Genomic DNA, 24,030 nt, shown 5'->3' on the forward strand with positions numbered 1-24,030 from the left:
AGGACGGAGAAGAACAAGAAACGCATCGATAGAGGTAGATATAGTCAGAGCTTAAGTTAATCGACCTTGTCGACGACTCTCCTTGATACTTCTTTCAATTAGCTTTTACGAGTGCCAGTGCTTCAGATATCGTCGCGAAAATGTACCTAGATAGTTCGTAAGTCCAAGTTGTTCGGTGGAGACGGGAGCAGATGATGAAAGAATAGCAAAACACAAAACAAATATATATATATATATATATATATATATATATATATATATATATCCACAAAAGCCTAGTCGCGAGAGCTTTTCCTTCGCTATCCGTTTAATTACATACATACGCGCGCGTTTGCTCGATCGCCCGCGATGGAGATAATAAGCAATTCCCTTATTCGGAGTCTTTTGTTCGTTACACTGATGCAGACACGTGCATACGCTGTATGATACACTTTTCGGTAGTTTTTTCGCTTAATCATATAATTCAAGACTCGATGAACGAAGCACGCAGTGATCAGTATTTGCGAGAAAGAGAGAAAAAGAGACAGGTTTTCGCATTATCCCTGTAGTTGTCAAGATAAATATAATAATCATTTTGTAACCGAGCGATATCCACTGATTGTAAATCAAGTATTAGCGTTTCCGGCGAGAGTTATATATATACGACGACGACGAACGAGAGATGATAAACGCCACCCATTGTTTCCTTTATTTTCAATAAAAAATCAAACAAACCAACTCTGAATCCTTCACGTTTCTCGTACCTCTCTATATATGTTATATTTATATAAGAATAGCACGATTTCCTTTCCATAATCCATATACATATATAGTTACTCGCGGGAGAAATTATAACGGACGTGAATAATGCATACGGCCTTGCCGCTCGACAGCGTTTTTTGCGCGCGACGATTAAAAATGCAAAGCGCGCACGTATAGATGTAGCCACATTTTTTCCTCGGCGGAGCGAGAAAAGTTCGCTGGTTTTCCAAGTTTCGTCGTCGTTCGTGCAAGAAGGCAAGATCGACTCTACTGGGGTATTTAAGCACGATGTAAGTGTAGAGCATATGAGAGTTCAAACGTTTCGAGATTCTGGAGGTTGATTGTTGTGAATTTACTGTATGAAGATTTCGCGTTCTCTTTATTTTATTCTCAATAATTAAATTTTCAGCCGTTTTATCGCTTAAAATGGGTTTATCAGCGGGCTTATCGGGGAAAAGAACTTCTTTAAATTCAATTGCTTTGAGTTAACCTACTGCTAGTCTGAAAAAGGGGATTTTATCGCAGGCATTTATACCAGTACGAGCGTAAAACTTATACTACGGTTATACGACAAGGTAAGCTATATTTTCAAGCAAGGTAAGCTCGGCTCCCATTGTTGAAAGAAAATGCCATTTGGAGTGAGCGTTTTGAAAATCGTGTCATTAGTGTCGGTTTACGTTTAGCAAAACTTTATAACTGATGAATACGATTACCAACTTTGTTCAGCGCGTTGTGATCGCGTTAATTTTCACGAGGAGGAAAAGTTTGGCATTTTCGCTGTACCGCGGCTTAAAGTTTCAGTCTCGATTTAAACATTTGCCAATTCATTAATGTACAGTAATTTGATTTTGATTTATCACGAGGATAATTTAATGTGGCCTCGATTACCCGTAATTGACTTCGTATTTTCGAAGAAGGAAAAAAGCATCGAAGGTGAGTGTAAGGTTGAAATTTGCTGATTTAATTATATCGATTCAAAGTGTTGGCAATCGTTCGACGAAATTGGAGATTTAATGAAATTAATTCGACTCGATTTATCAGGATTATCATCCGTCCGACTCGTTTCGATCGTTATGGGCGATATTTTTAAATTATAATTTCAAATTAACTCCGGGAATGTTTACGTACACAGAACTAGTGTACACGGATCGCACGTTGTAAATTCATCGTTTTTCACGATTGGCACGTAACGGCAAAAACAGCCGACGCTTTTCCTTTTCCCAATACGTCACCTATAATAACCATGATTACTTCCCTGCACCCAGTTTCGCCACAACGACATCTGCTTAAATCCACGCGACCAATCAGCCATATTCAAATAAATCATGCTTCTGTATACGAAAACCTTTCACGCGTCAAAATAAAAAAAAGAGCCCTCCAACCTCGAAACGCAATATATAAACCAGGTAATCTCGTACCGCGCGCGTAACTTCTCGACGCAGCAATTAACTCCCGCGCGCGCATAGAGCTAGATAGAGAGAGAGAGAGAGAGAGAGAGAGAGAGAGAGAGAAAGAGAGAGGGAGAGAGAGAGAGGGAGAGGGAGAGAGAGAGAGAGAGAGAGAGAGAGAGAGAGAGAGAGAGAGAGAGAGAGAGAGAGAGAGAGAGAGAGAGAGAGAGAGCATCCAGCTCGTCGAGTGATATATTAATCCCGCGCACATAGCCGCAGTGTGTATTACGACGATTGGATACTCCTCTGGCGATCGTTTAGTCGCAATTATCGCGAGTCCCCGCACCGGTAATTTGATTTACGCCGGCGCAAAGACGACGTCGTCGTGCGGCAGCTCTAACAATGCGATAAACGCGATGTGGCCGAGATCTCCGATATCGCGTGTATACGTATCGTGCAAGCCTCCGATGCAGAAGCAATGACTCGGTTTCATGCGGCTATTGGGATTGATGGAATGAGCGCGATTGATTAGCTGATTCCGAGGCGACAATTCGGTTGGCTCGGAGATGCTGCGCTCGACCTTGTTATATTACTTTCGAGATGATTCGGCATTATGGACATGTGAAAATTCATCATTTTCGAGATTCGAACTAGTCGCTTTTCATTTCTGGATATAACGCATATATGTATACGCGCATATAAACTTTCGTTTCTCGCGCGTCCACTCATCAATTTCACCGTGTGCGAAAGTTACGAGGCTCGTGAGTCATCCGATACACCTGGCCTTGAGATGCCTCGAGAGGCAAAAATTTCAAGAGAAAGAGCAAAAATGACGAGTGGCTCGGAATTTGCGAGCCAACGCGGATCCATATCAATTTTTATACGAGAACTCGACTAGAGGCAAGTGCCACTTCGCGTCGGCGTCGCGAAATGGGAGTGTCGATCAAAACGAAAGCAGTTTTTTTTTCTCGAGTGTTCGTATACACACAGGCCTTTTTTAGTTCTGTATTGGAATCGCGAAATGATTCGAATTCGTTAGAGAGATCGCGTACATAACACCCAAGTTCATTATTTACACCTATGCACAGATGCATTAGGAAAGGTAGATAAAAAGCGAAAACGTTTTCTATCGCGGATGTCATCGGAGAGCTGGTAGACGTTATCGGAATAACTGCATCTAACAATGAGTGCATTACTCAATCCATTGTATTAGTTAGACATGAAAAGATTGATAATAGCTGTTTGTCCGACGTGAGTTAACTCTTTTTTTTATGATTTGCCTCACATTATGGTTATCACGTTTTTCGATTCGCCATTTCTCAAATTCCGACACCCACAGTCTCTATACGCGCATACAAGTAAACGTTCTAATTTCCTCCACAATTAGCGGGTGAATAAAAACCATACCCGATAAATCAAAAGCCGCGGCGCGCTTAAGGTCAAGTTTCATGGAATTTAACTTTGAAAGAAGCCGATGCAATTTGAATTTGCAAATGCGCGACGTTTTCGCATGCAAATCGCCATCAACTTCCGCGAATACGACGCCCGCCTTGAGAGTATCGCGACATGAGTTTAAAGACACCCTAAAACAAATAGCAGTCGATCGCCCTTTCGTTCCATCTCCGGCCCGTATCATCGGCACCACGCGTACGAGTATAAATAATCCGTCGCATAATGCGCAGCGGACAAAAGACGTCCCGAAAAGGCGGTCCCATCAGCATCCATCTCTCGCGAGCGTAAAAATCGAAACCTGTATATTACGAGCCGGCGCATAGCTCGACACGATCGTAAACCGGCGCACACGACAATGCGCGTCTCAGCCTTGGCGAAGTCGACGCCTCGGCGACAAATAATAATTATATACGAACGTGCTGTACGTGCCTGTATAATGCCACACGCACTAATTGTCCGAGAGAGAACCGACGACGATAAATCGATTGCTGCTGCTGCGGGAAGTTTTTACTACTGTTGGTATTATACACGTATGAGAGAGAGAGAGAGAGAGAGAGAGAGAGAGAGAGAGAGAGAGAGAGAGAGAGAGAGAGAGAGAGAGAAAGAGAGAGGCCGCGGGTATGTGTACGGTTTACGTAAGAGACGAAGTAGTTTCAGTGGAAGCGACGAGTGTGTTTGTGGAAGGCGAGTATAGGCTCTTTTTGTAGAAAAAAAGAGCTGAATGGTCATAAAGCGGTAGGGAGAGTGATTTTGAAATGTGGCTTTGAGAAATCAGGCTTGAATATTTTTCTTCTCAGAAATGCCTGTATCTTTGTTTCTTGTTTCCTGCAGACGAATAAACTCGTTGCTTTCCCCGAACTGATGCATCTGCGTTTTCGAAATAAAAGTGACCCGCAAAGTCAAGCTATAGTTCATTTAACTACGAAATGCCTTTCGCTCGAGGAGCAAGTCCCCTGACGATCGGGACGGAATTTTCGAGATGTGAAAACTTTCTTTATGCATAACAAGCTTCTTCTAGAATAGACAAGTAAGTAAGAAGTCGAAGCACATCACACGGTAAGCAGGTAAGTACATAGGCGCAAAATCGTGCCATTAGCGCTAATGATAATCCACGAAGTGCAGGGCATTATGAAACGTTTTACACGCAATTCTTTCGTGATTCCAATCGTAATCTCAGCCGAACTCGCTTCTGCATAATCCTCTTTCCACCCGTTCAGAAGCGTTACAAAGGAAACCTTATAGTCCGCACCTATACAACTCGTAATGACATGCATTCACTGCAGGTGATTCCGTAGGGTAAAAGCAAAAATACGCGAAAAATCCTCGCACGTCGACAGCGTTGAGCCATAGAGAACGCGCGAACGCGTAACATCATCGAGTCGGCTTTTAAAACGCGCTTTCACTATAGCTCGCGTGTCACACACGAAGTCGATGATTAGCGCCTGTATACACACAGATTGTGCGCGACAACGCGTCTGTTATCGCGCTGCTTGACGTGCGATATCCGATGCGATGCGACGAGATGCGGTGCTCCCTTTTTTTCGTTGACTCACATCAGGCTGATGCCTATACACAGAACGAGAACACGCAATATCGGCTGATTTTCATGGGATTTAACGTCGATTCATCGAGGGCATGCACATGACGAGTTTTCCAACGTGATTTGCGATATAATGGAAATTAATTGGTTGTTAAACAACGGGAGGCACGTCTGATGATTACAGTATAGATTCTGCGTTCAATTAAGACAAATATTTTTGCGAACGGAATACCTTGGCTCGGATGCAGAATAAAGACTCGCTTTTCAAGCGGAATAAACAGCGGAACACTTGTTTATTCCCCTTTTCTGGGTAAAGTGTCACCAATAGAACGAGCTTTCGTGCTACACCTGAGCTACGGAATTTCCGTATACGTGCAAACGAATAATTGCAATATCATCGAATCAAATGTGCCTCTCGCACAAATCAACGTCAACAGGCGCACTCCCATTAATTTGCCCGCGAGCAATCTTCAATAGACAAATCGGCTTCTCGAAATTCCGAAGCAAATCCTTTGCTGACAGAGAAGCTGTGCACACACCGCCGTAAGCTCGAGATGTGCAATGGAGATGCACGTACGATCTTCGATCGTTCCAATTGCGTAGATTGCCTCGGTGCGTTTGTTTAAACGGTAGTGGTCTGCGGTACACATATACGCGAGAGCGCGACTCGCAGATTGCAACGAATCTGTATCGTTTATCTTTATTGCCTCCTCTATATATGCTTTTCGTCGGTTGCTCGTTTGTTGGGTGGAACGCATACTTCGACGCGTCCGCCATTTGCGAATTATAATAGGCTGCGTTCGTCGGGATGTTTTGATGGGTAGATGCGTGGGTATGCATGTATACTTACGCGGAGAGTCGACATCGAGTATAAATTGCTTTTACAGCAGGTGGATTTTGAAGTGGTTAGAATAGTCGATAGTCTTTGATTCGAATAAATTTTACTCAGCGCTATGAAAGTTTATGCGGATCAAAGAGCGATCGAGTTAGACTAACTTTAGCTTAAAGGCATTTTATATCCGATGCGAACGGGTTACGGTGGTAAACGACGAGAAATTCCTGTATTTTTTAGGTAAATTAAAAATATTCTTCTGTTCAAACTTGACAAAAAATCATGTCAATGTTGACATTTTTTCGGTTAAAAAGTATCGAAATTTCTTTTAATTTACCTAAATCATGTAAAATTGTATAATACACATGCATCATGAAAGTTTTAGCAATTATCACTCACCTGAATGGAAGAACGCCGTCGAGAGCCTGGCCAACGGTGGGTGGTGCTGCGAGGGCGAAACCGCGCCCGAGAAGCGTCGAATGCACCGAGAAAATTCGCTTTGCTGTCGCCTGTGCCTGCTCCGAGTCCTCTTCGGCTTCTTCGGCTGTAAATATAAGATTTGAATTGATGTGGCATCTTGCAAATGAACGTCTTCGAATAGATAAAAAATAATTATTAGATCTTGTGATGTTATATGGAAATTAGAAAAGGATTTGAATCAGTATATGCCAACGGTTAAAACTTACTGGAAACAAGTGGTAAACTAAGATTTTTCTTCATGAGACTGGCTGCGCAAGCTCCACCGAGAAACGATAATTCGATCTCAAGGTTTTTCAGTCCAGAGCTTGTCGAGATCCAGTCGTAGCCTATGACTAGGCATTTGAAGCCGTAAGTAATGGATCGCTCGTCTTTCATATAATCTGACGCCGTTTCCAGTGAAAATATCACTTCGTTACCTAAGAATTACACCGATTAAATATGAGTTTAACGTTAAGCACTCTCAACGAAAAATATTAAAGCTTACCTGGTAACACAACAGCGTTTTGAGGCCATTGACTCTGAACATTACTGAGCTTATGAAGCACAGGCCAGTACACTGGACTTTCTTCCAGATTGCAACTTTCAGGAGACCTAATATTTAATCGAATAAACATTTGTTAAGCGGTTCATATATTCACTCGCGACACATATTATATCTAGTCAAGGATGTTTTTCAATCGTAAATAAATAAGATTCTTGTATACTAATCAAAATTAACCAAAGAAAAAGTCTGACTACTTACTTAGCAAAGCTACCATCGACATTTGGAATGTACAATTGTAAATAATCCTCCGGCTGGGCTGTACCGCAGTCCGGGGTAAATTCCAAAGTGAGCCACTTGACCGTCTCCGGAAATGTCACTCTATAATAGGACACCGTGGCAGGCTTGTAAGGGTGATCGCTCTCTAACCACGTGCAATAATGACTAGTAGTGGTAACCGGAGGTATGTAATGTGCGACAGCCATTTGTTGCGTCGTAGCGTCGTTGTCCTGTTGTTGCAACGACACTTGAGACGACTTCATGGCCGAGGTGAGATTTAGCGCCGTCACGTGAGGAAGCATCTCTTGGATAAGCGTTAGCACCTGGACTCCGCTCTGAGAGAATTCAAAGCGATATAATTTAAAATAAAAACAAAAACTATAAACAAATTCTTGAACTTTAATGATAAATTGAAATTGATCAAAATCATAACATTATCAAGTATGTGTTTGAAAATAAACAAATTTATTTTGACTCACCCGAGGATCCGAAGTTGCCAGTGGAATGATGTATGCAGTAGTTAGAGGTAGAAGCGTAGTGACAAAAGCGGCATTACCAAGTATTTCGTTTATATCAATATCGTCTGCCTTTTCTCTTGCGAGAGCTAAAATATCGTTGGCACGCTGAATGATAGTAGCAGTCATAGCTAAAGTGCATTTTCTCGCTTGTACTTCGGCAATGGCTTTACTAGTATGTTGCTCATTGGAATCTTGAGGATTCGAGTAATAAAGAATATGTGGAATTTGACCTCTCGCTTGAGTAGTACCTATAAACAAATGTAATCAATCAGTAAGTTAAAATCATAGAATAAACAATTTCATAGAATAACTTCAGTACTTCATTCATACAATGCTTATATTCCTTAGAATTTGACTTACCATTAAAACTTAACGAACAGGCAGAAAAAGTAAACGATGTTCCATCCGGACCTTTGACGACGCGCAAACCCGCATCTCCGTTACTAGTCCTACCGCCTCGATTTCGCAATCTTATGGCATATTTAACCTTTTCCTTGATAGGAATAGGCTTATCAAATTTCAATTCGACGACATCGTTTATGCAATCGTCTGGACCGAAGGAACCTCTTGTAAAATCTAGACTGCTCCAGTGCTGCGTATGCGAAGGATCATTTCCAGTATTGTTACGCTAAAAATGAAAATAATAATTTTTAATGATTTATATTATACAATATTTTTTAATTTGATATTTTTTTTTAAATAACTTACGTCATCCAATAACTCAAGTTCGTAATAGTATACGCCAACTCCGCCATAAATTGCAACACCAGCTATGAGTATTCCAGGTCTATCGACAGAAAAACAAATAGCATCAGGAGAGCCATTACCAGTATTCCAGGATCTAGTTTGGTTTACTCGGGTAAACCTCGAAGGTGTAGTGTACATAAGTCTGTAACAAGCGGCTTGCATCTCATCCCCATTGCCATTCGAGTAGGCCGCCAGCTCAGATATAACTCGAGCGAGGAGATAACAACAATGCAGCACCAAATGCGGCAGCGACTGACTTTTTTCTCTGCAAAGACTTCGCTTTACTGGTATGAGTATCAAGTCGAGAAGTCTGAAATATTAACAAAAATCAATTATAAACACAAAACGGATATTATAATTTTAATTGCAAAAAAAAACATAAATAAATGTTTTTATTACCTGTCTAAAACTTCGCGAAAAGACCAATTCAAAATTTCTTTCCCAGTGCTTTCGACTTGCGACTTGTAGCTGATTTGCTCCACTAAAATTGGGTAATGATGAGCTTCTGTTGAGTTCATCATAGGCAGTCCAGCGTTATCCGAAGGGCTTAACTGTCTTTTGACACTATCACTACAGTCCATCACGTTATTGAGTATTGGGAAGGTACAACGTAAACGAACAGAAGAACTGCAAAGGGAAGCCAAAACTGCGGAAAGTAATCGATCCTTGGAAGTAATGCCTTGCTCCTTGTCGATCTCAGATAAAAGCTCACACAAAGAGGTCCACTTAAGATAAGCGGTGGGATAAAAAGCGTGATAGCAGGCAACGAATGTCTTGTAGCATTCGTCTAATATGGCACCAGTCATTTTATTGCTTAGAACGGTTGAATTTTTGTTGAATCTTGTTTTACCTGTAAATATTATTTTGGAAAAGAATTATATAAAGAAAAATTTACTAAAATTATAAAGTACATGATAAAAAATGTACCTTTAGTTTTTAGAGTCGTCGAGACGGAATCTGACAAAATTTGTCTCAAAAGAGCCCGCACTTCACCAATGCACTCAGCTAGTCTAACAGATTCCGACGGCGTCTTTTTGCTAGCCTGATTCGGATAAATTTCATTCGTATAAGTCCTCAACAGTCTTAAACTCGCTTTACTAATATAGACAAGCCTATCCATTTCCACTATAATATGCGAAGGAGAAGTTGCAGTATTTAAACTTGTATCGGCCAAACTAGCTTTCAACGTATTCCAACTCCATTGCAACAAGGATATTAACGAATGAAAACATTCTTCTGTAACGGTCCTGCTAAACTCCCTCTTGAGAATGTATACAGGTTCTACTTGGTCCCTCTTACGACTGTAATTTTGATTTTCTGGCGTAATCACCCTGTAGAGCAACTGCGGGATCTGCCCGGCATTGACGTCGGTTCCGTTATTGGCCTCTTTTGATGTTTTGAAATAAAAAACAACCTGATCCTCGGCGGTAACAGTTTCTTGACCACCTGAACCACAATCGCTAGAGGGTCCACTCACTTTAGCCCAGGCAACATACCAACGGTTTGCTTGCAAAGCTACAGGCTCATTAAAAAGAATCGAATACTTTTGACGTGGCTCACATTCGTAAGGTATTTCATCAGTTTCAGCAAGGAGTTCGCCATCGGTTTCTTCTTCACCACCCTCAAGACCGATATCGAAAAGCTTAATCTTGGCGGTGTATTCGCCTCGACCACCGAATAGTCCGTAACCACCTATAATACATTCAAAACATTATTATTACTATTGATATTCAGGTCTTTGAGAGTCCTGCCTGTAAACAAAATTTGATTTTTTTTTATTACCTAACAGAATGTCCGTATCGGCCATAAACCTAATAGCTTCTATAGACTGTCCAGAGTAGCCCCAGCCACCACCGTGATTCTCGAATCTCGACACAGTCGCAAAATCCTCTCTGCTATAAACTTTGCCATGCATAGATTGGTTGTTTTCACTGCCCTCCACAATAGTAAACTTCTCATCCTGAGCTTGAGTCAGCGTATCCAGACAAGCGAGCAGATGCATAGCCGCTTGTGTCCTCGTCACGTAACAACTTGGAACAACTGGTAGCGCAAGTCCAGGACTTAGAATGGATACCTCAAGATTCTGCATAGTACGAGACTCTGTGGATATTACGTTATAATAGGAGATTTCATTGTTTGTTGGATTGAATGACCATATGACGTTGTAGAGTGGGTCAAGACAAGCAGCGCACTGATTGAAATCGACTTGATCGGCACCACTGAAACTATTGCACGTTCCATCGTGCTTATTTATAACAAGACACTTAAAAGAATTTCGGTGCTCAGTTTGATGAGGCAATAGTAAGATGCAATTTTTATTGGCCATCACTGTACTTCGTGTTAAACTGATACTGTTAATCTCGTCAACCTTAATTCAATTCATAAGTTTCATTAATAATTCTTTAAAAATTCACTGTTCATTCAAGCAATATGCGTTACCTTGACGTAAGTTTGATCACTCGATGCACCGATCCAGGTCGCTTTTCTACCCCAGCGGGCACCAATATTGGGAACAATATTAGGAAAACAGTGCCATGGCTGTGAACGGTCAGTATCACGATTACTCGGAGACGAGGAAGAAGAGTTTGTTGCTGTGGAATTTTGCTGTTGTTGATCACTTCCCCAATTCATACCCAATTGACCTTGAATAAAAAATAAAAATAAACATGAATCATGTCTCTTTAGAGACTATAGGCTTAGAATTATAAAAATTAAAAACCTATGCTTTACCTTTTTGATAAGCGCCAAAAGTATAAACTTCTCCTTTCGACGTGAGTACCACAGTGTGATTGCTTCCAGCTGCCACCTGAATCGCTGTACCCGGAATCTTGACCTGCACAGGTCCCGCATGTGCTATCAAATTTCCAACTCCCAACTGTCCATAGATATTGCTACCAAAAGTGAAGACGTCGCCACTTTGTAACAGAGCTACTGTGTGATGAAGTCCACAAGAGACCTGCGCTACTGGACTGTCGATGGGAAAAAGGACACGAGCAGGTGGGATACTGGCGACGCGAGTCGTGTCCCCGCGTTCCACGTCGCTACCATCGCCACCCACAGTTTCTTCTACAGGGGCAAGGCCTGCTACACCAGCACCAGAAACGGCGGCAACGGCGCCACCCGCAATTGCTTTTGCTGCCAAGGATTTGTGCACTACGACGATTTGCGGAGCTGCAACTAAAATTTGATAAAATCGGACTGAGCTATTTGATTAATGTTAAAAAAGTAATTGAAAATTGAAAATGTTGAATAAATACCATTTGCAGGAAGCCCTCCTCTATTTGTTGGTCCTTTCCACTGCTTTTGTTTCTTTTCCTCAAAACGCTTCCTGAGAAACTCTCTAAAGACCAATTCTGATTCTTGAGAACTGCCACAAGCAGCTGGTGGTCGCAAAATCGGCATATCACCTCCGTTATCGCAACTCTCTCGAGCACAAATTCGACAGCACCCGCACTCAGCACAACCGCTATCGCCTTCGCCACAACCACACTCCCTGAAACGAATGTTGCCATTTCAATAATGTTATTTAGATTATTGTTATTTTTCTTATTAAATTGCTGCTCACTGGCCAGGATTCCTATCTGGCCTTATACTACTTAGACAGGATATGCTGTAGCCAGTGCACTCTCGACAGACAGTGCAAACCATACAAGCTCTGTACCTCCACTGATGCTGACCTGGTGGACACATTCCATCTACCCTGATAGCTTTTGCTTCTACCCATTCTTCACCAACCTCTGCAGCTTCTGAAAATTTGCCACGGCCTTTTAAAATTTTTCAAAAATATATGCATATTTACTGTTCCAAGAATACATAACATGTATTTTTAAGTGTACTACAATCAAGTTTCATAATCTACTTTTAGATCAAGATGACATTATAATTTGGATATTACATCTATGATGTTGAAACATAAAATACGATTTTCAAAAGCTTAACACCAATATATAAAAAAAAAATAAAATAAAATAAAACCTTCAAGTTTTTTTTCTTTCCACCGGATCTGCTTTATTTTTCGAACACGTTTCTGCTCCTCTTTAGAAATTGAATCTAAAAATTGAATTTTCCTTCTTATTTAGCCTAAACTCAAGTTCTAACATGTCTCTTTAATAAATTACGTGAATTAAACTATAAAATCAATTCTTTAAAAAATTAATGATTTTATCTGAACAATAATTAAATTATCATCCAAAAGTAACATTCATTCATTGACTCTTTAAAAAATTTTAAATCATACCATCTTCAGTACCATTAGCATCCTCTTCTGCTATACCAGTTTCCATTGCCGTAACATTAATTTCTTTATTAATAGCATGTGTGGCTGAAAAATCTCTACCACACTGTCCTCTGTTATTAATTCCGAACGTATAAAGCTGCCCTTTGTTCGTTAATACAGCAGTATGTGCCTTTCCTAAAGCTACATTGACAACACAAACGTCTTTCAAGTCAGGAACCAATCCAGTCGTCTCGTCGCTGTACAACGTATCTTTGCCAAACATAAGCAAAGAACCCTCCTTTGTTACTAAAGCAGTGGAACCGTTATTGCACGCAGCATTTACTATAAATTGACCCTCTACTTTCTGCATTTTCTTTGGTTTGCTTGGTTTTGGTTGCTGCCGCACTTTATCTACAAAAAATAAAAAATAAATTTTCCACACAAACAAAAATAAACATTGAACTAACTCAAATGCTTACTGCTGTCTCCGTCTTCTCCACGCCGAGCTGTTCCCGCAAATAATACGGAACCATCTTCTAATATTAGAATTACATGTTGACCTTCATGGCCCACAGCAAAATTCAGGACTTTGCACGTCTTTCCGACAGAAACCTCCAACCACCTGTTTGACCTCACGTTGTTTCTCATGCCAATAGATATCCCCTTGCCAGTGTACATTAATTTGCCAGATACTGTTTTCAATAGCATGAATTCTTTACCCGCAGCTACGTTCGCAATCTCGTCGTCACAACGAGGATTCAAAATGTATGTTGCTTGATCTTCGTCAAACGAAGCATAACCGTACACGTCAACGCATTTTCGGGCCAATTTTAATGGTAGTTCGGAAGTTACGGTGACTGGATTGCTTAGAGTATTTATTGTTCGTACCACAAAGCCATCCTATTTCAAAGATATTCGTATCATAAAAAATAATGTTGACCTTACGTGTTAATGCATAAAATAAAGTTAATTTTTGTGTAACAAAAAAAAAAATTACTCACGTCTTTTCCTGCTGTTATCATTCCCAAATTCTCACCATCAGAAAACATAAGTGAAGAAGACCAATCCTTTCCTTCTAAAACAGCGATTCCTCTTATTGTTAATGTGTCTGCGTCTAATATCATTAACTCACACTGTTTTTTAGGAGCACATTTAAAATATAAGGAACTCTGCAAGAAACAGTATATGACGTTACAAAATTTCTTCCACTTTGATTGTAAACTTTTCTAAATTTCAGACTCACATTTGCATATCCAATCCATCCAGTCTCTGAGGGATAAAAGTCTGGTTTATGAGCATAAACGTGGCCCCATATTGTACCTCCATGCCCATTTCCAATTTTAAACAATCCACTATTCGTGTGCAGGTACAAGTATTTCCCATCACTGACAAAGCTTCGACCATTCAAAACTAAATTGTTTATATCATTTGGTAATTTAAGCGTAGAAGTGTATATCTTAGCAGTCTTAGGAACACCATGAGTTATCCAGTCTGGCCTGACCAGTTTACCAAGCAAAATTGCGTGCACGCTTCTTTGAAGAGAGTTGAGAACAATTGGCATCTGAAAAATGATATCAAAGATGGAAAATAGCAATTGGTAAGTCTAACTAAAGGCTAAAGTAGTGTTATATGAAAACCTGAATATTCTGCACAGCTAGAGCTCTAGGACTCATTAACAATGCTGCTATTGTTGCTAAAAGTCTCCCAGTATCTCCACGGACAACAACTAAACTAAGAAGACAGGCACAAGCTACTGCAGTCAAGTGGCTTCCATCGTTTGCTGCTGCAGATTCAGGCCCATGTGATGTTGCAAGATCCAGGAGTAGGTCGAACAGCGGATCTAAAACAGTTAAGCATATTATGAAAACTCTGGCACGATGATTTTCAAAACCTAATTTTAATCTCGTTAACTTACCGATCACTTCATCAGGTTCACTTTTCAAACCCTCAGGCAGTTGTCCTTGCAGCACATCCAGAAGTGCACCAAGTGCTTTAGTACACAAACATGGTTCTACTGTTCTACTCTCCCGCATCAAGGTGAATACACTTCTCAAACCTATCCCAACGATCTTTGGTAAATTTTGGGTCGGCGATATACGATCTTCATCATCACTTTCCCAAATAATGCTGTCACTGAATTCTGGTGGTGGAGGTGAGCTGCAATTCGATGCTCTGTACGCTTCGTTAATACTTCTTGCATGCTTTTCCAAGACAGCACCTCTGACACTCGCAAATACTGCGAACGCAGAGGCATTACTGGATACTTCGATTTCAGGTGGAACCGCACAAGTCACTTCTCCAGTTAGATCAACTTTTTTCTTATCTTTTTTCTTGGTTTTATTTTTTCTGCACTTTTTCCATTCTCCTTTCAACCTGAAATCAAAGAAAAATCTTTTTAAAACCTATTATGCTAGTTTACAAACTATTCTCTGTGAAACTAGAACTGAAAACATTTGGTATAATTATATCCTGTATGAAAAATTTCAAAAAGTAATTCTCGTACGATTTCGCGAGCGCGACGTTTGCGGTAAAAAGCGATAGGAGAAACAGAAGACTGCGGCGCATCCACTCGAGACGCGTTTTACGAATTTAAACCTTATCAACGATCCTCCCACCTCATGAACAACCTGTCAACAATCCATGAGAGAAAAAGCCAAACCAAAACAACGACTGACGTTTGACAAGCAGCGATTTTGAGGTTATTTTGCGTCGTCTGTCGCTCGTCGAAACCGCCTATAAATCCACTCACCGCCTGCCTCTTTTCCCGGAAAAACTCTCCCTCGAGCAAAAAACCACCTGCTCGAGCCCTCGAATCACCCGGAAACTTCGCAAAGACGCTAAAAACCCGTAAAAAAACTCGTCTGTTTTGTAGGTTATCCGCTCTACCTCTGCGCCTCGGCGATGTTCTTGAAGAGGTCGTAGAAGCACTTGACGTAGGCGTCGGGCTCGGGGAGAAGCCTCTCGTGCTCGGCGCCGCTCGTCTCCTGCATCGTCCTGCAGGTCAGAGCTTCCATCTTCATCCCCGCGACTGATTAGCCACACGCACTCGACGGCTCTTCGCTCTTCCTCGTCTCTATCTCTCTCAGCTCTCTCGACTTCTTTCGCTCCTTCTCGGGCTGGATATCACCACTTCATCTTCGCCTGTTGATGTTCGGCCAGGACCGCCTCATGCCCCGTCGAGCTCTGGAGTCGTGTCGCCTCCTGGAGCATCAGCCTACTCCGGGACTCATCAGCCGAATTCCACAGCAGCGCGAGTTGATAGTATTGTCGTAACGTAATTTTCGGCAATGTTTGTTGTCTCGGCAGCCTTTGCAGGACGTCCTCGCGGGCGCCGAGTTCCAGGTAATGTAATGTAACGGTGAGGATCAGCGAGCGCAGCCGAGTATAAAAGCCCGTGTTTACGATCGCGCGCTCGCGCGCTACGACAGCTTTCGTGATGCGGAGCCGCTTTTATCTTCGCGCACGAAATTCACATCGACGGCGACGCGCCGTCAGAGCTGCAACCGCTGCACGCAGTCGTATCAGCCGCGGAGCTTATTTCAAAAACGTCACTCGTATCCTCCCTCCGCTGCAGCGCTGCACACATAGCTTTTATTTGTTATTGCACTCCGAAACGCGAGACGGTTAAGCGTGTATACAGATCGATCGTGGGATTCCGAGAAATCGTGCTTGCGGACTGCGGAGGATAGGTGCGTATGTGTGCGCGTGTGTGTGTGTGTGTGCAGTAGGTATAGTATAGGTAACGAATCGCGCGACTACGCATGGACTAACGACGACGGCAGCTGGGGGATGCTCTTTCTCTGCGGATGTGTGCACGACGGGCAGCTATATAACCTAACCCGAACTGCTGCAGAGCCGCGAATAAGGGTGAGAATCGGAGGCGATATTGTGTGTATATGAACTGGACACGCGACGGCTGTCGGTCTCCTGCCTGCTGGTGGTTAGGCAGCTGACAGATGCGCGCGATATCGATTATTTTGAAGCCACCAACCGCTGTAGCGTTTACTGCCCCCCTGCATGCCTGCGTACGTATACGGTATACCTAATGCATATATATATATATATATATATATATATATATATATATATATATATATATATATATATATATATAGGTATGTGTACCTGCACGTGAGGTAGACACCGTATATATAGATATATGTACACTAGTTTGTGCAGTCGCGCGAGGGGCTTTATTTCGTTGCGTGCGCTTTTCCGTTGTTTTGGCGGGAAAATGACTTTTCCGACCAACAGAATGATCGTCCTATGTAGGTATAGGATGATTATATTGCTTTACTTGAGTAGGGGCTAGACTTTTCGTGCGTGTAAGATACTTGGGCGTAATCATAACATTTAGGTAGTGTTATATATACGTGATAATGGTTGCGTCGACAATATTAGTGAACGTGATTTTCACGTTCGTTGTATAGTCCGCCTCGAGTACTTTTATTACGTAGTATATAGGCAATTCGGAGTATAATAGCCGCTATGCCTACTATTTACATTATAGTGGTTTACGAAATTTCTATATAGTTTTATAATGAAATGTAATGTAATTTGGTATACAGTCGAATGCATTCTGGTTGTCGTTGAAGAAAATTGACACAATTTATTTTATATATATATATATATATATATATATATATATATCTGAGAATTGTTACAGATGATTTTATCCATACTTTTTTTAACAATCATTACTTTCGAATTTACGATAATAAAGATTAAATCAATCCCCCTGCACACACTGAACAAAGGATGCCTTTTGTGCCATCATGATAAATTTGATTCATCGCATACAAATAATCGTTTCTTTAACACTGTAGCGCATTCATTTCATGTACAATATAAATTATCCATTAAAAAAAGTCCCGATAACCGTGCACTCATATCGATCATTTCAATCTAATCGTCGTCCAATAAAATTTTAGCTGATAATAGTATACGCATCAGAGAGCCTCCTTTTAATTGTTATCGCTGTTACCAAAAATATAATAAAGCTATTATATCTCGTCCCTGCGCTGTACTACAATCTCCCACTTCACAGTTGACTATACAGCTCCTCGCAAATCGTGCATCTTAATTGTTTCTCAGTGCGTTTGTTCCGTACCCACGAGAGCTATTATGTTTATCAACGCGTCGTATACTTTTTACAAAACAACAAGTGCTAATTCGGTCAACCGTCGCATTCGAAATATTAAGCAATACAAGCTCTACTCCCTTATAGATAAAGCGTGCGTTTCTTATAAACCGAATAAAACACAACAAAAGCCACACGCCGCTTTGCGCAACAGCGGCTCCACTGTTCCGCTCCCGCAAGGCTCTAGTGTTGTCTTCATTTCCAGCGAATAACGAGCGTACAGCCGCACCGGAGCGCATCGCGCGCTATACAGGTATACCTATATCTATACGATCCTCGATTTCTCTTGAACCCTGGAGATCTGCGCCGCGTTTTTCGACTCGAAATTTACTTTCTCTCTCTCTCTCTCTCTCTCTCTCTCTCACGCGGCGGCGCGATTCGCTATACGCACACAGCCCGTGATTCAATATATACATATTTACTTAGATATAGTCAGCATTACTCATTCTCATTGTGGCAGTAGGAGAGAAAACGCGAAATGGAAAGGCTTCGGTGCAGCGGAGATAAGAAAGACGCGAGTCGGTGAAAGAATACACCCGCACGCCAGGCGTCACCTTTTTTTCCGAGCGCCGCAGCCGACAAACCGACTCAGCTGTGCGTGGCAGAGTCCGCAGCGCAGTATAGAGTTTTCAAAGAATCGCGCCTTAGCCGCTGCCATCAGCGCGCACGTATTATATCTACTTATATTCCAAACATAACCTAAAATAGCGCGCAGAAACATCATCGCAAAAGAAGTGGTGAGCAGCAGTGCAGTGCGCGCGTGTGCCAGTCTTTCGCCCGATTCTCGAAAACGTCGTTGATCCCTCGGCTATGCCAGTGGAGCTCCAGATCCTCGTCTAGCTGATCCGCATCCGAGTTCGAGAAGCAGGTAAAAATCCAAGGCGTTGAGGCGCGTTACTCATCCGGATCGTGCTACACAGTGTTACGGCTCTCCGATGATACCACGGCCTACTCCCATGATTTCGGCCGTTTGTTCCCTCTCTCTCTCTTTCTTCGTCTCGCCTCTGCGATTCTACGGTAGCTTCATCCTTCATCGCGAGCAGAGACGAATAAACGTCAAGATTTCGCTGACACCCTGCAGCTTTGCTCAGCTGACGAGCCAAAGATAATTCGGGCTGTTTATGAGTATTAGGTAGCTCTCTCGAGGTTTTGTGATTTTGTCTCTGTCGACTGTCCTCGCGGTGCGGATTTCGCTCGCGCGAGAGCGCGAGAGAGAGAAAGAAACGGATCGGGAACGTTACTTATTTCCCATTGTGCCGTGAGGAGAGGTTGTAATATGTACAAAGCCGTGTCTCGCTATACTTATATGTGTCAACAGAGTGATCCGTGTGTGCTCTCTGGAGCAAGAAAATCTCTCGCGAAGTTTACTTTGAGAATCGCTAATCTGTGCTTGCGTATGCGTATGCACGCCTTGCACAGCTGTGAAATTTATTAATTAACTTGCAAGTCGGTTTTATTGCGACAGGAGAGAAAAGAAAAACTTCATGGCTTGCGGGTGGAAAATTTTCCATGTCCAAATGCGGTGGACTTATTTGAGAAAATATAAATACTTGCTGCTTGAGTGCGCTCCAAATTTTCCTTTTCTCCTGTGACTTTGTCAAATTATGTATATGCTTCTGTTGAAACTTTAAATTTGTACAAGTTTATTTAGTTTGCTGATCTGTTTGTTCAGTCTCCTGGCGGAGTGCGAGCTCTTCTATGAGCTATATTTATTTCACCGATAAATTGTCATGTCTTGAATAAATAAATGATTGTTTCTAACCAGAGGGCACTAAAAATCTGTTTTGACAAAAGCGTACGATTTACTAGGTACAATAAATTATACTCAATATTGTTGTTTTTTGGGCCAATGCAGAACACAAAAGAATGCTGCGGAGAGACAAGGAATGTGGAATTAACTCGTAGCCCCAATGGATGAGGGATGCTCATTCCAAGACGTCAGCACAACAGAAGTGAAGTTTTAGTGGCTTGTCTATAAAATCCGTGGGAATGGGCAATTGCCTGTGTAAAAATGGCAACGAGGAATGTGAACAGGACCCAAACTACGACACAAGAGCGATGGGAGCCACAATTTTGTTGGACAATCATGTGGAGACCATCGCTACAAACGAATCAACAACCAACTATAAATTTCCCACATCCGCCAATATTGACAAGCTAGTGTTGGAAATCCTAGGGGTTATAGGATTGCTTGTTGACAAGTAAAATATTTCTGTTTATGGATACTTCATTTGTGATTCAAACATTATTAGCATATGGCAAAATCAATACTTCGAATGGCAATGCATAAATCGTAGAACAAACTAATGCCTTTGTTCTTTTTGACATTCATATTCGGACTACAAAAAACACAAAAAATTAGTATCCTCTGAAAAATATACATTTTTTAAAAATAAGTAAAGAAATAAAACTTGGCAAAACGTGGATTTAATGTTTTGCATGAATACATGATACTTTGAACATTAAAAATGTATTTAAATGAAATAATTCGTGAGTCATCAATAGATAAACTGACTCTTATGCTAAAATTACTTTCCTAATTACATCCATAGCACTGAACACAAAATTTAGCATGTTTACTTATTTATGTAACCAGGGATATTTAATTTTGCAGTGAACAGGAACCTCCACCAGCGATGCTAAAACTACACAATATCGCTGATAAAGAAGATGGCTGGATACAGGTTGTCAGTTCTATGGTCAATGTAATTCCTATGCATAATCCATTGGGTCCATCTGTAATAACTTTAATGCTAGACGACTGTCCTTTACCTTCTAAAGTAAGTTTCGGATAGTACCAAATATTTATATACTTCATAATATGTAAACCCTAGAAAATGTTTTTTATTCTTCATATTATTTTTTGTTTAGGACTCAGTTTTAAGGTTGTCACAAGTGTTACAATTATCTCAGAAGCACAGTAAGGTACAAACCAGTGCAACGCAGCAACGGAACATATGTGTAGTTCTTGGGTGCATTGCAGAAAGATTGGCTGGTCCTAGTAGTATAGCGATTTTATCAGATGCTACTTTAGACTATCTTGTGTCAAATCTTGTGAGTTTGAAGAATCTTCAAATGTTGTTATTTGATGTAGATAACTTTTTTATTTTAATATTTATTGTTTTCAGAGAGAAGATATTGAACCATACGTTGTATTATATTCTTTGATAGCTTTAGAAAAGTTTGCCCAAACAAGTAAGTACTGTTACTACTGATGACCTACTTTCAAGATTAATTTCTTTTGTATAATCACTGTTTACCGTCTTTTTTTTTTTTTCTTTTTGCGAAGACTGATTCACGCTTTTTATGATCTTGCTCATTTCTTTGTTTCACTTGCATGCTATCAGTGATTGTGTGTCATTTTATTTTTAGATATTAAATTAATGCCTTATGAAATTAAAATATATTACTTTGTATATTTTTAGGTGAGAATAAAGTAACAATTAAGAGGCGACTTTTAGCGGAAAAACCGAATCCTTTATTGAAACTAGAAAAGTGGGTCAGCGAGACTCATTATGTCCGACGACAAGTTGGCTTCTGTGCTCAGTGGTGTTTAGATAATTTATGTAAGTAATCATAAGATAACTTTCGTTTTTGTAAAACGTTTTATTACGTCAGTCGTTTTAACTTCGACAATATTTGTGCTCACAGTTTTAATAGAAGGCCGAAAATATTCCCATGATACGGTCGACATGACTGGCATTAATGTGATGTTAAATACAAAGGACGTAAGCGAGTACCTGAAAATTTCGCCCAACGGTTTAGAGGTTTGTATCTTTGTTTGAATAATTCACAGAGAGTATGAATTGAATAAGGTTATTTTTTATTTAATACAATCTATTGTAGGCGCGATGTGACGCTTGTTCGTTTGAAAGTGTTAGATGTACGTTTCAAGTTGATGAAGGAGTATGGTATTATGAAACTTTAATCATAACTACGGGTGTGATGCAAATTGGATGGGCTACAAAAGATAGCACTTTCCTCAATCATGTAAGCATAAAAAATATAATAAAGCAATTGCTGATTCAAAAACAAAGGCATAATTGTTTAATTGTTTATTTAATTTAAAGGAAGGGTATGGAATTGGGGACGACCAATTTTCATTATCATTTGATGGCTGTAGAAGATTAATTTGGCATGATGCGAGTAGTGAAAAGCTTTATGCTATACCCTGTTGGAAAGCTGGCGACGTTCTCGGTTGTTTGTTAGATCTAAACAAATTGGAAGTTATTTTCTCGATTAATGGTGTTGCACTCAAACCTTGCAAACAGCTGTTTAAAAATGCGGTGTAAGTAACTGCCAATAATTGTAGCATACACCTGATGCATTTGCTTTAAATTTTAAATACAATGTTAAATGTTTTTGCAGTTCAGGATTTTTTGCTGCTGCTAGTTTTATGTCGTTCCAGCAATGTCTCTTTAATTTCGGAAATGTACCATTTAAATATCCACCGACAGATCGCAGCTATCAGACATTCAATGATCATGCTACTTTAAATCCTGAAGATAAAATTGTTTTACCCAGGCACATATATCTCGACCAGCTCAGGAAGCTTAGTGTTCGGGAAGATTCTTGCACATTATGTTTTGATCGCAAAGCATCTGTCAAACTACTACCCTGCGACCACAGGTAAATTTTATTGTATAATCAAGCGACTAAATAATTTTATATGAATATATAAAGTAATAATATTTATGGATAATTATTTGAACTTACCATATTTGAAATTGACATTGATAAATAATTTATTTTCCAGGGGATTTTGCCAAACGTGTTCTAAACAACTAATCGAGTGTCCAATGTGCAGAGCGACAATTAAGAAAATGTCAGTAGACAATACTTGACGCTCAGCAAACAAATTAGCATTTACGAGACAAGTTCTACTTTCATTACGACATTTACTTCTCAAAAGGCGCCACAAGATAATCAGTTCGATAAACTATCGAACAATTTCTTAGAAGTGCGCGAGCACTTTAAATTACGGGTCGGGTGCAATTAGAAATTTTTTTACGTGACGATCAAAATACAGTTTCTAACCTTTCAAGGAAAAGTTTGAGACATTTAAGAAATTTCAAATTTCTTTAGAAAACATATAAGCAGAATACTTTCTCAAAAATCTTAGAAAACAGACAAGTGTTGCTTTAGAGTTTTAAAATATAGGTAAACTCTGACTATACTGAAAGTTGAATGTGATTTAAAGCTAGTAAAAAAGTTTCTTTTAAAAAATGGTACAAGAAAATAAATTTATTCTACCATCATTCACTTTATGCATTATTTTTGTATCATCTAATTAACTTGTATCAAGATATAAAAGCAACATTCCAATTAAAAGCGTCTTTTTCATATCTTAATTTATCAAGTTTAAGTTTCATAAAGTAAATTTCAAAGTTTTGATATACATCAATTTTCTTCAAAGTCGTGTTTCATAATAAGCCGATCCGAGCCAAAATTGAAAAGAACTTTTTCTACATACATTACTGAGTAATGTATCATGCGATCATAAACATGATGCATTTTCTTGTTTATTGGATATGTAGTGTTAGATAAAATTTTATTATAATAAGCATCAAGTATGTTAACATAACTTTTTTCTTTTAGTTAGCATGCTTATAAAAACTGGGAATGTATAATGTTTACGCAACGATTATTGGAAGCTCTAAAATTGAATCCGTAAAAAGTGAATAGTGACTGATCTTTTATTTCACTTTTATAAGCATATCTTAATTACGTTTATATTAATTGAGTGACTATCAATAACTATAAGAGATTCCACAACAAAAATGTTGTTTTAATCTTGTTACGTGAGATGTTTATTCGCACTTGTTGATTGAAATAAAAATAGAAGTATTTTTTCATATGTTTTAAAATCTATTCTACAGCTCTCTACGAAATATCGAGAACGAAATTTTGCTTTCTTAAAGTAAAACACAATATCCTCTCGTCGAGCACCATTTCTAAGACACCTTGTGATCTATTTTAATCTACAAAAATAACCAAAAAAGCTCTTCTTCTCGGGCTGTAATGTAAAACTCATCAAACTTCTGTATGATGATAATTTTAAACACGATACTTTGTAAAATAACTTCGTAGTGTACAAACGCCAAGTAAAAGAATAACATTATTATTATATATACAAAAATATAAAAAAACTGTATATTATATTCTTGATCGAATATAAAGAGTTGTAATATTTTAAGAAGCGTCTATATTTTTCGA

The 24,030-nt window shown here is 40.0% G+C and overlaps 2 protein-coding genes across 19 annotated transcripts in view; one reads left to right on the top strand and one right to left on the bottom strand.

Moving 5' to 3' along the window:
• The window catches only part of LOC100120311 (E3 ubiquitin-protein ligase MYCBP2), a 216,214-nt gene extending 200,128 nt beyond the window's left edge, over positions 1-16,086 (bottom strand). For 10 of the 13 annotated variants that reach the window (XM_031925193.2, XM_031925232.2, XM_031925225.2 and 7 more), the window contains exons 1-22: positions 15,561-16,086; positions 14,590-15,047; positions 14,312-14,514; positions 13,918-14,235; positions 13,676-13,843; positions 13,154-13,574; positions 12,696-13,085; positions 12,434-12,508; positions 12,024-12,204; positions 11,716-11,951; positions 11,189-11,635; positions 10,898-11,100; positions 10,241-10,826; positions 9,386-10,150; positions 8,858-9,308; positions 8,420-8,768; positions 8,072-8,339; positions 7,673-7,959; positions 7,176-7,528; positions 6,918-7,024; positions 6,640-6,849; positions 6,353-6,497 (exon numbers count right to left, since the gene is read on the bottom strand). In XM_031925193.2, the coding sequence (XP_031781053.1) occupies positions 6,353-6,497; positions 6,640-6,849; positions 6,918-7,024; positions 7,176-7,528; positions 7,673-7,959; positions 8,072-8,339; positions 8,420-8,768; positions 8,858-9,308; positions 9,386-10,150; positions 10,241-10,826; positions 10,898-11,100; positions 11,189-11,635; positions 11,716-11,951; positions 12,024-12,204; positions 12,434-12,508; positions 12,696-13,085; positions 13,154-13,574; positions 13,676-13,843; positions 13,918-14,235; positions 14,312-14,514; positions 14,590-15,047; positions 15,561-15,694 (6,755 nt within the window). In that variant the 5' untranslated portion in view covers positions 15,695-16,086. The remainder of the gene's footprint in view (positions 1-6,352; positions 6,498-6,639; positions 6,850-6,917; positions 7,025-7,175; positions 7,529-7,672; positions 7,960-8,071; positions 8,340-8,419; positions 8,769-8,857; positions 9,309-9,385; positions 10,151-10,240; positions 10,827-10,897; positions 11,101-11,188; positions 11,636-11,715; positions 11,952-12,023; positions 12,205-12,433; positions 12,509-12,695; positions 13,086-13,153; positions 13,575-13,675; positions 13,844-13,917; positions 14,236-14,311; positions 14,515-14,589; positions 15,048-15,560) is intronic. The other 3 variants (XM_031925201.2, XM_031925189.2, XM_031925214.2) reach the window with 3 other exon arrangements.
• Positions 16,087-16,197: 111 nt separating this feature from the next.
• Positions 16,198-24,010, top strand: LOC100120278 (RING finger and SPRY domain-containing protein 1). 6 transcript variants are annotated; one of them, XM_008218010.4, is made up of 11 exons: positions 16,198-16,541; positions 19,670-20,015; positions 20,429-20,594; positions 20,686-20,868; positions 20,943-21,009; positions 21,240-21,380; positions 21,466-21,581; positions 21,661-21,804; positions 21,885-22,102; positions 22,183-22,443; positions 22,571-24,010. In XM_008218010.4, exons 2-11 carry the CDS (start codon positions 19,804-19,806, stop codon positions 22,656-22,658), a joined length of 1,596 nt encoding a protein of 531 aa, XP_008216232.1. In that variant the 5' UTR covers positions 16,198-16,541; positions 19,670-19,803; the 3' UTR covers positions 22,659-24,010. The 6 variants fall into 6 exon arrangements, with proteins under 6 accessions (XP_008216232.1, XP_008216210.1, XP_016841726.1 ...); XM_008217988.3 differs by having other exon boundaries at positions 16,259-16,363; XM_016986237.3 differs by lacking the exon at positions 16,198-16,541 and adding an exon at positions 18,007-18,067.
• Positions 24,011-24,030: the final 20 nt, after the last annotated feature.

This window comes from Nasonia vitripennis, chromosome 1 (assembly GCF_009193385.2).
Source record: "Nasonia vitripennis strain AsymCx chromosome 1, Nvit_psr_1.1, whole genome shotgun sequence".
Classification (NCBI taxonomy): Eukaryota; Metazoa; Arthropoda; class Insecta; order Hymenoptera; family Pteromalidae; genus Nasonia; species Nasonia vitripennis.

What these genes read in the sequence shown, in the direction of transcription:
- LOC100120278 (XM_008218010.4), top strand. Translation starts at nt 19,804, where the DNA reads ATGGGCAATTGCCTGTGTAAAAATGGCAACGAGGAATGTGAACAGGAC. An exon ending in AGAAAAGTTTGCCCAAACAA is followed by an intron (nt 21,010 to 21,239) that starts GTAAGTACTGTT and finishes GTATATTTTTAG; the next exon opens with GTGAGAATAAAGTAACAATT. An exon ending in CTACTACCCTGCGACCACAG is followed by an intron (nt 22,444 to 22,570) that starts GTAAATTTTATT and finishes TTTATTTTCCAG; the next exon opens with GGGATTTTGCCAAACGTGTT.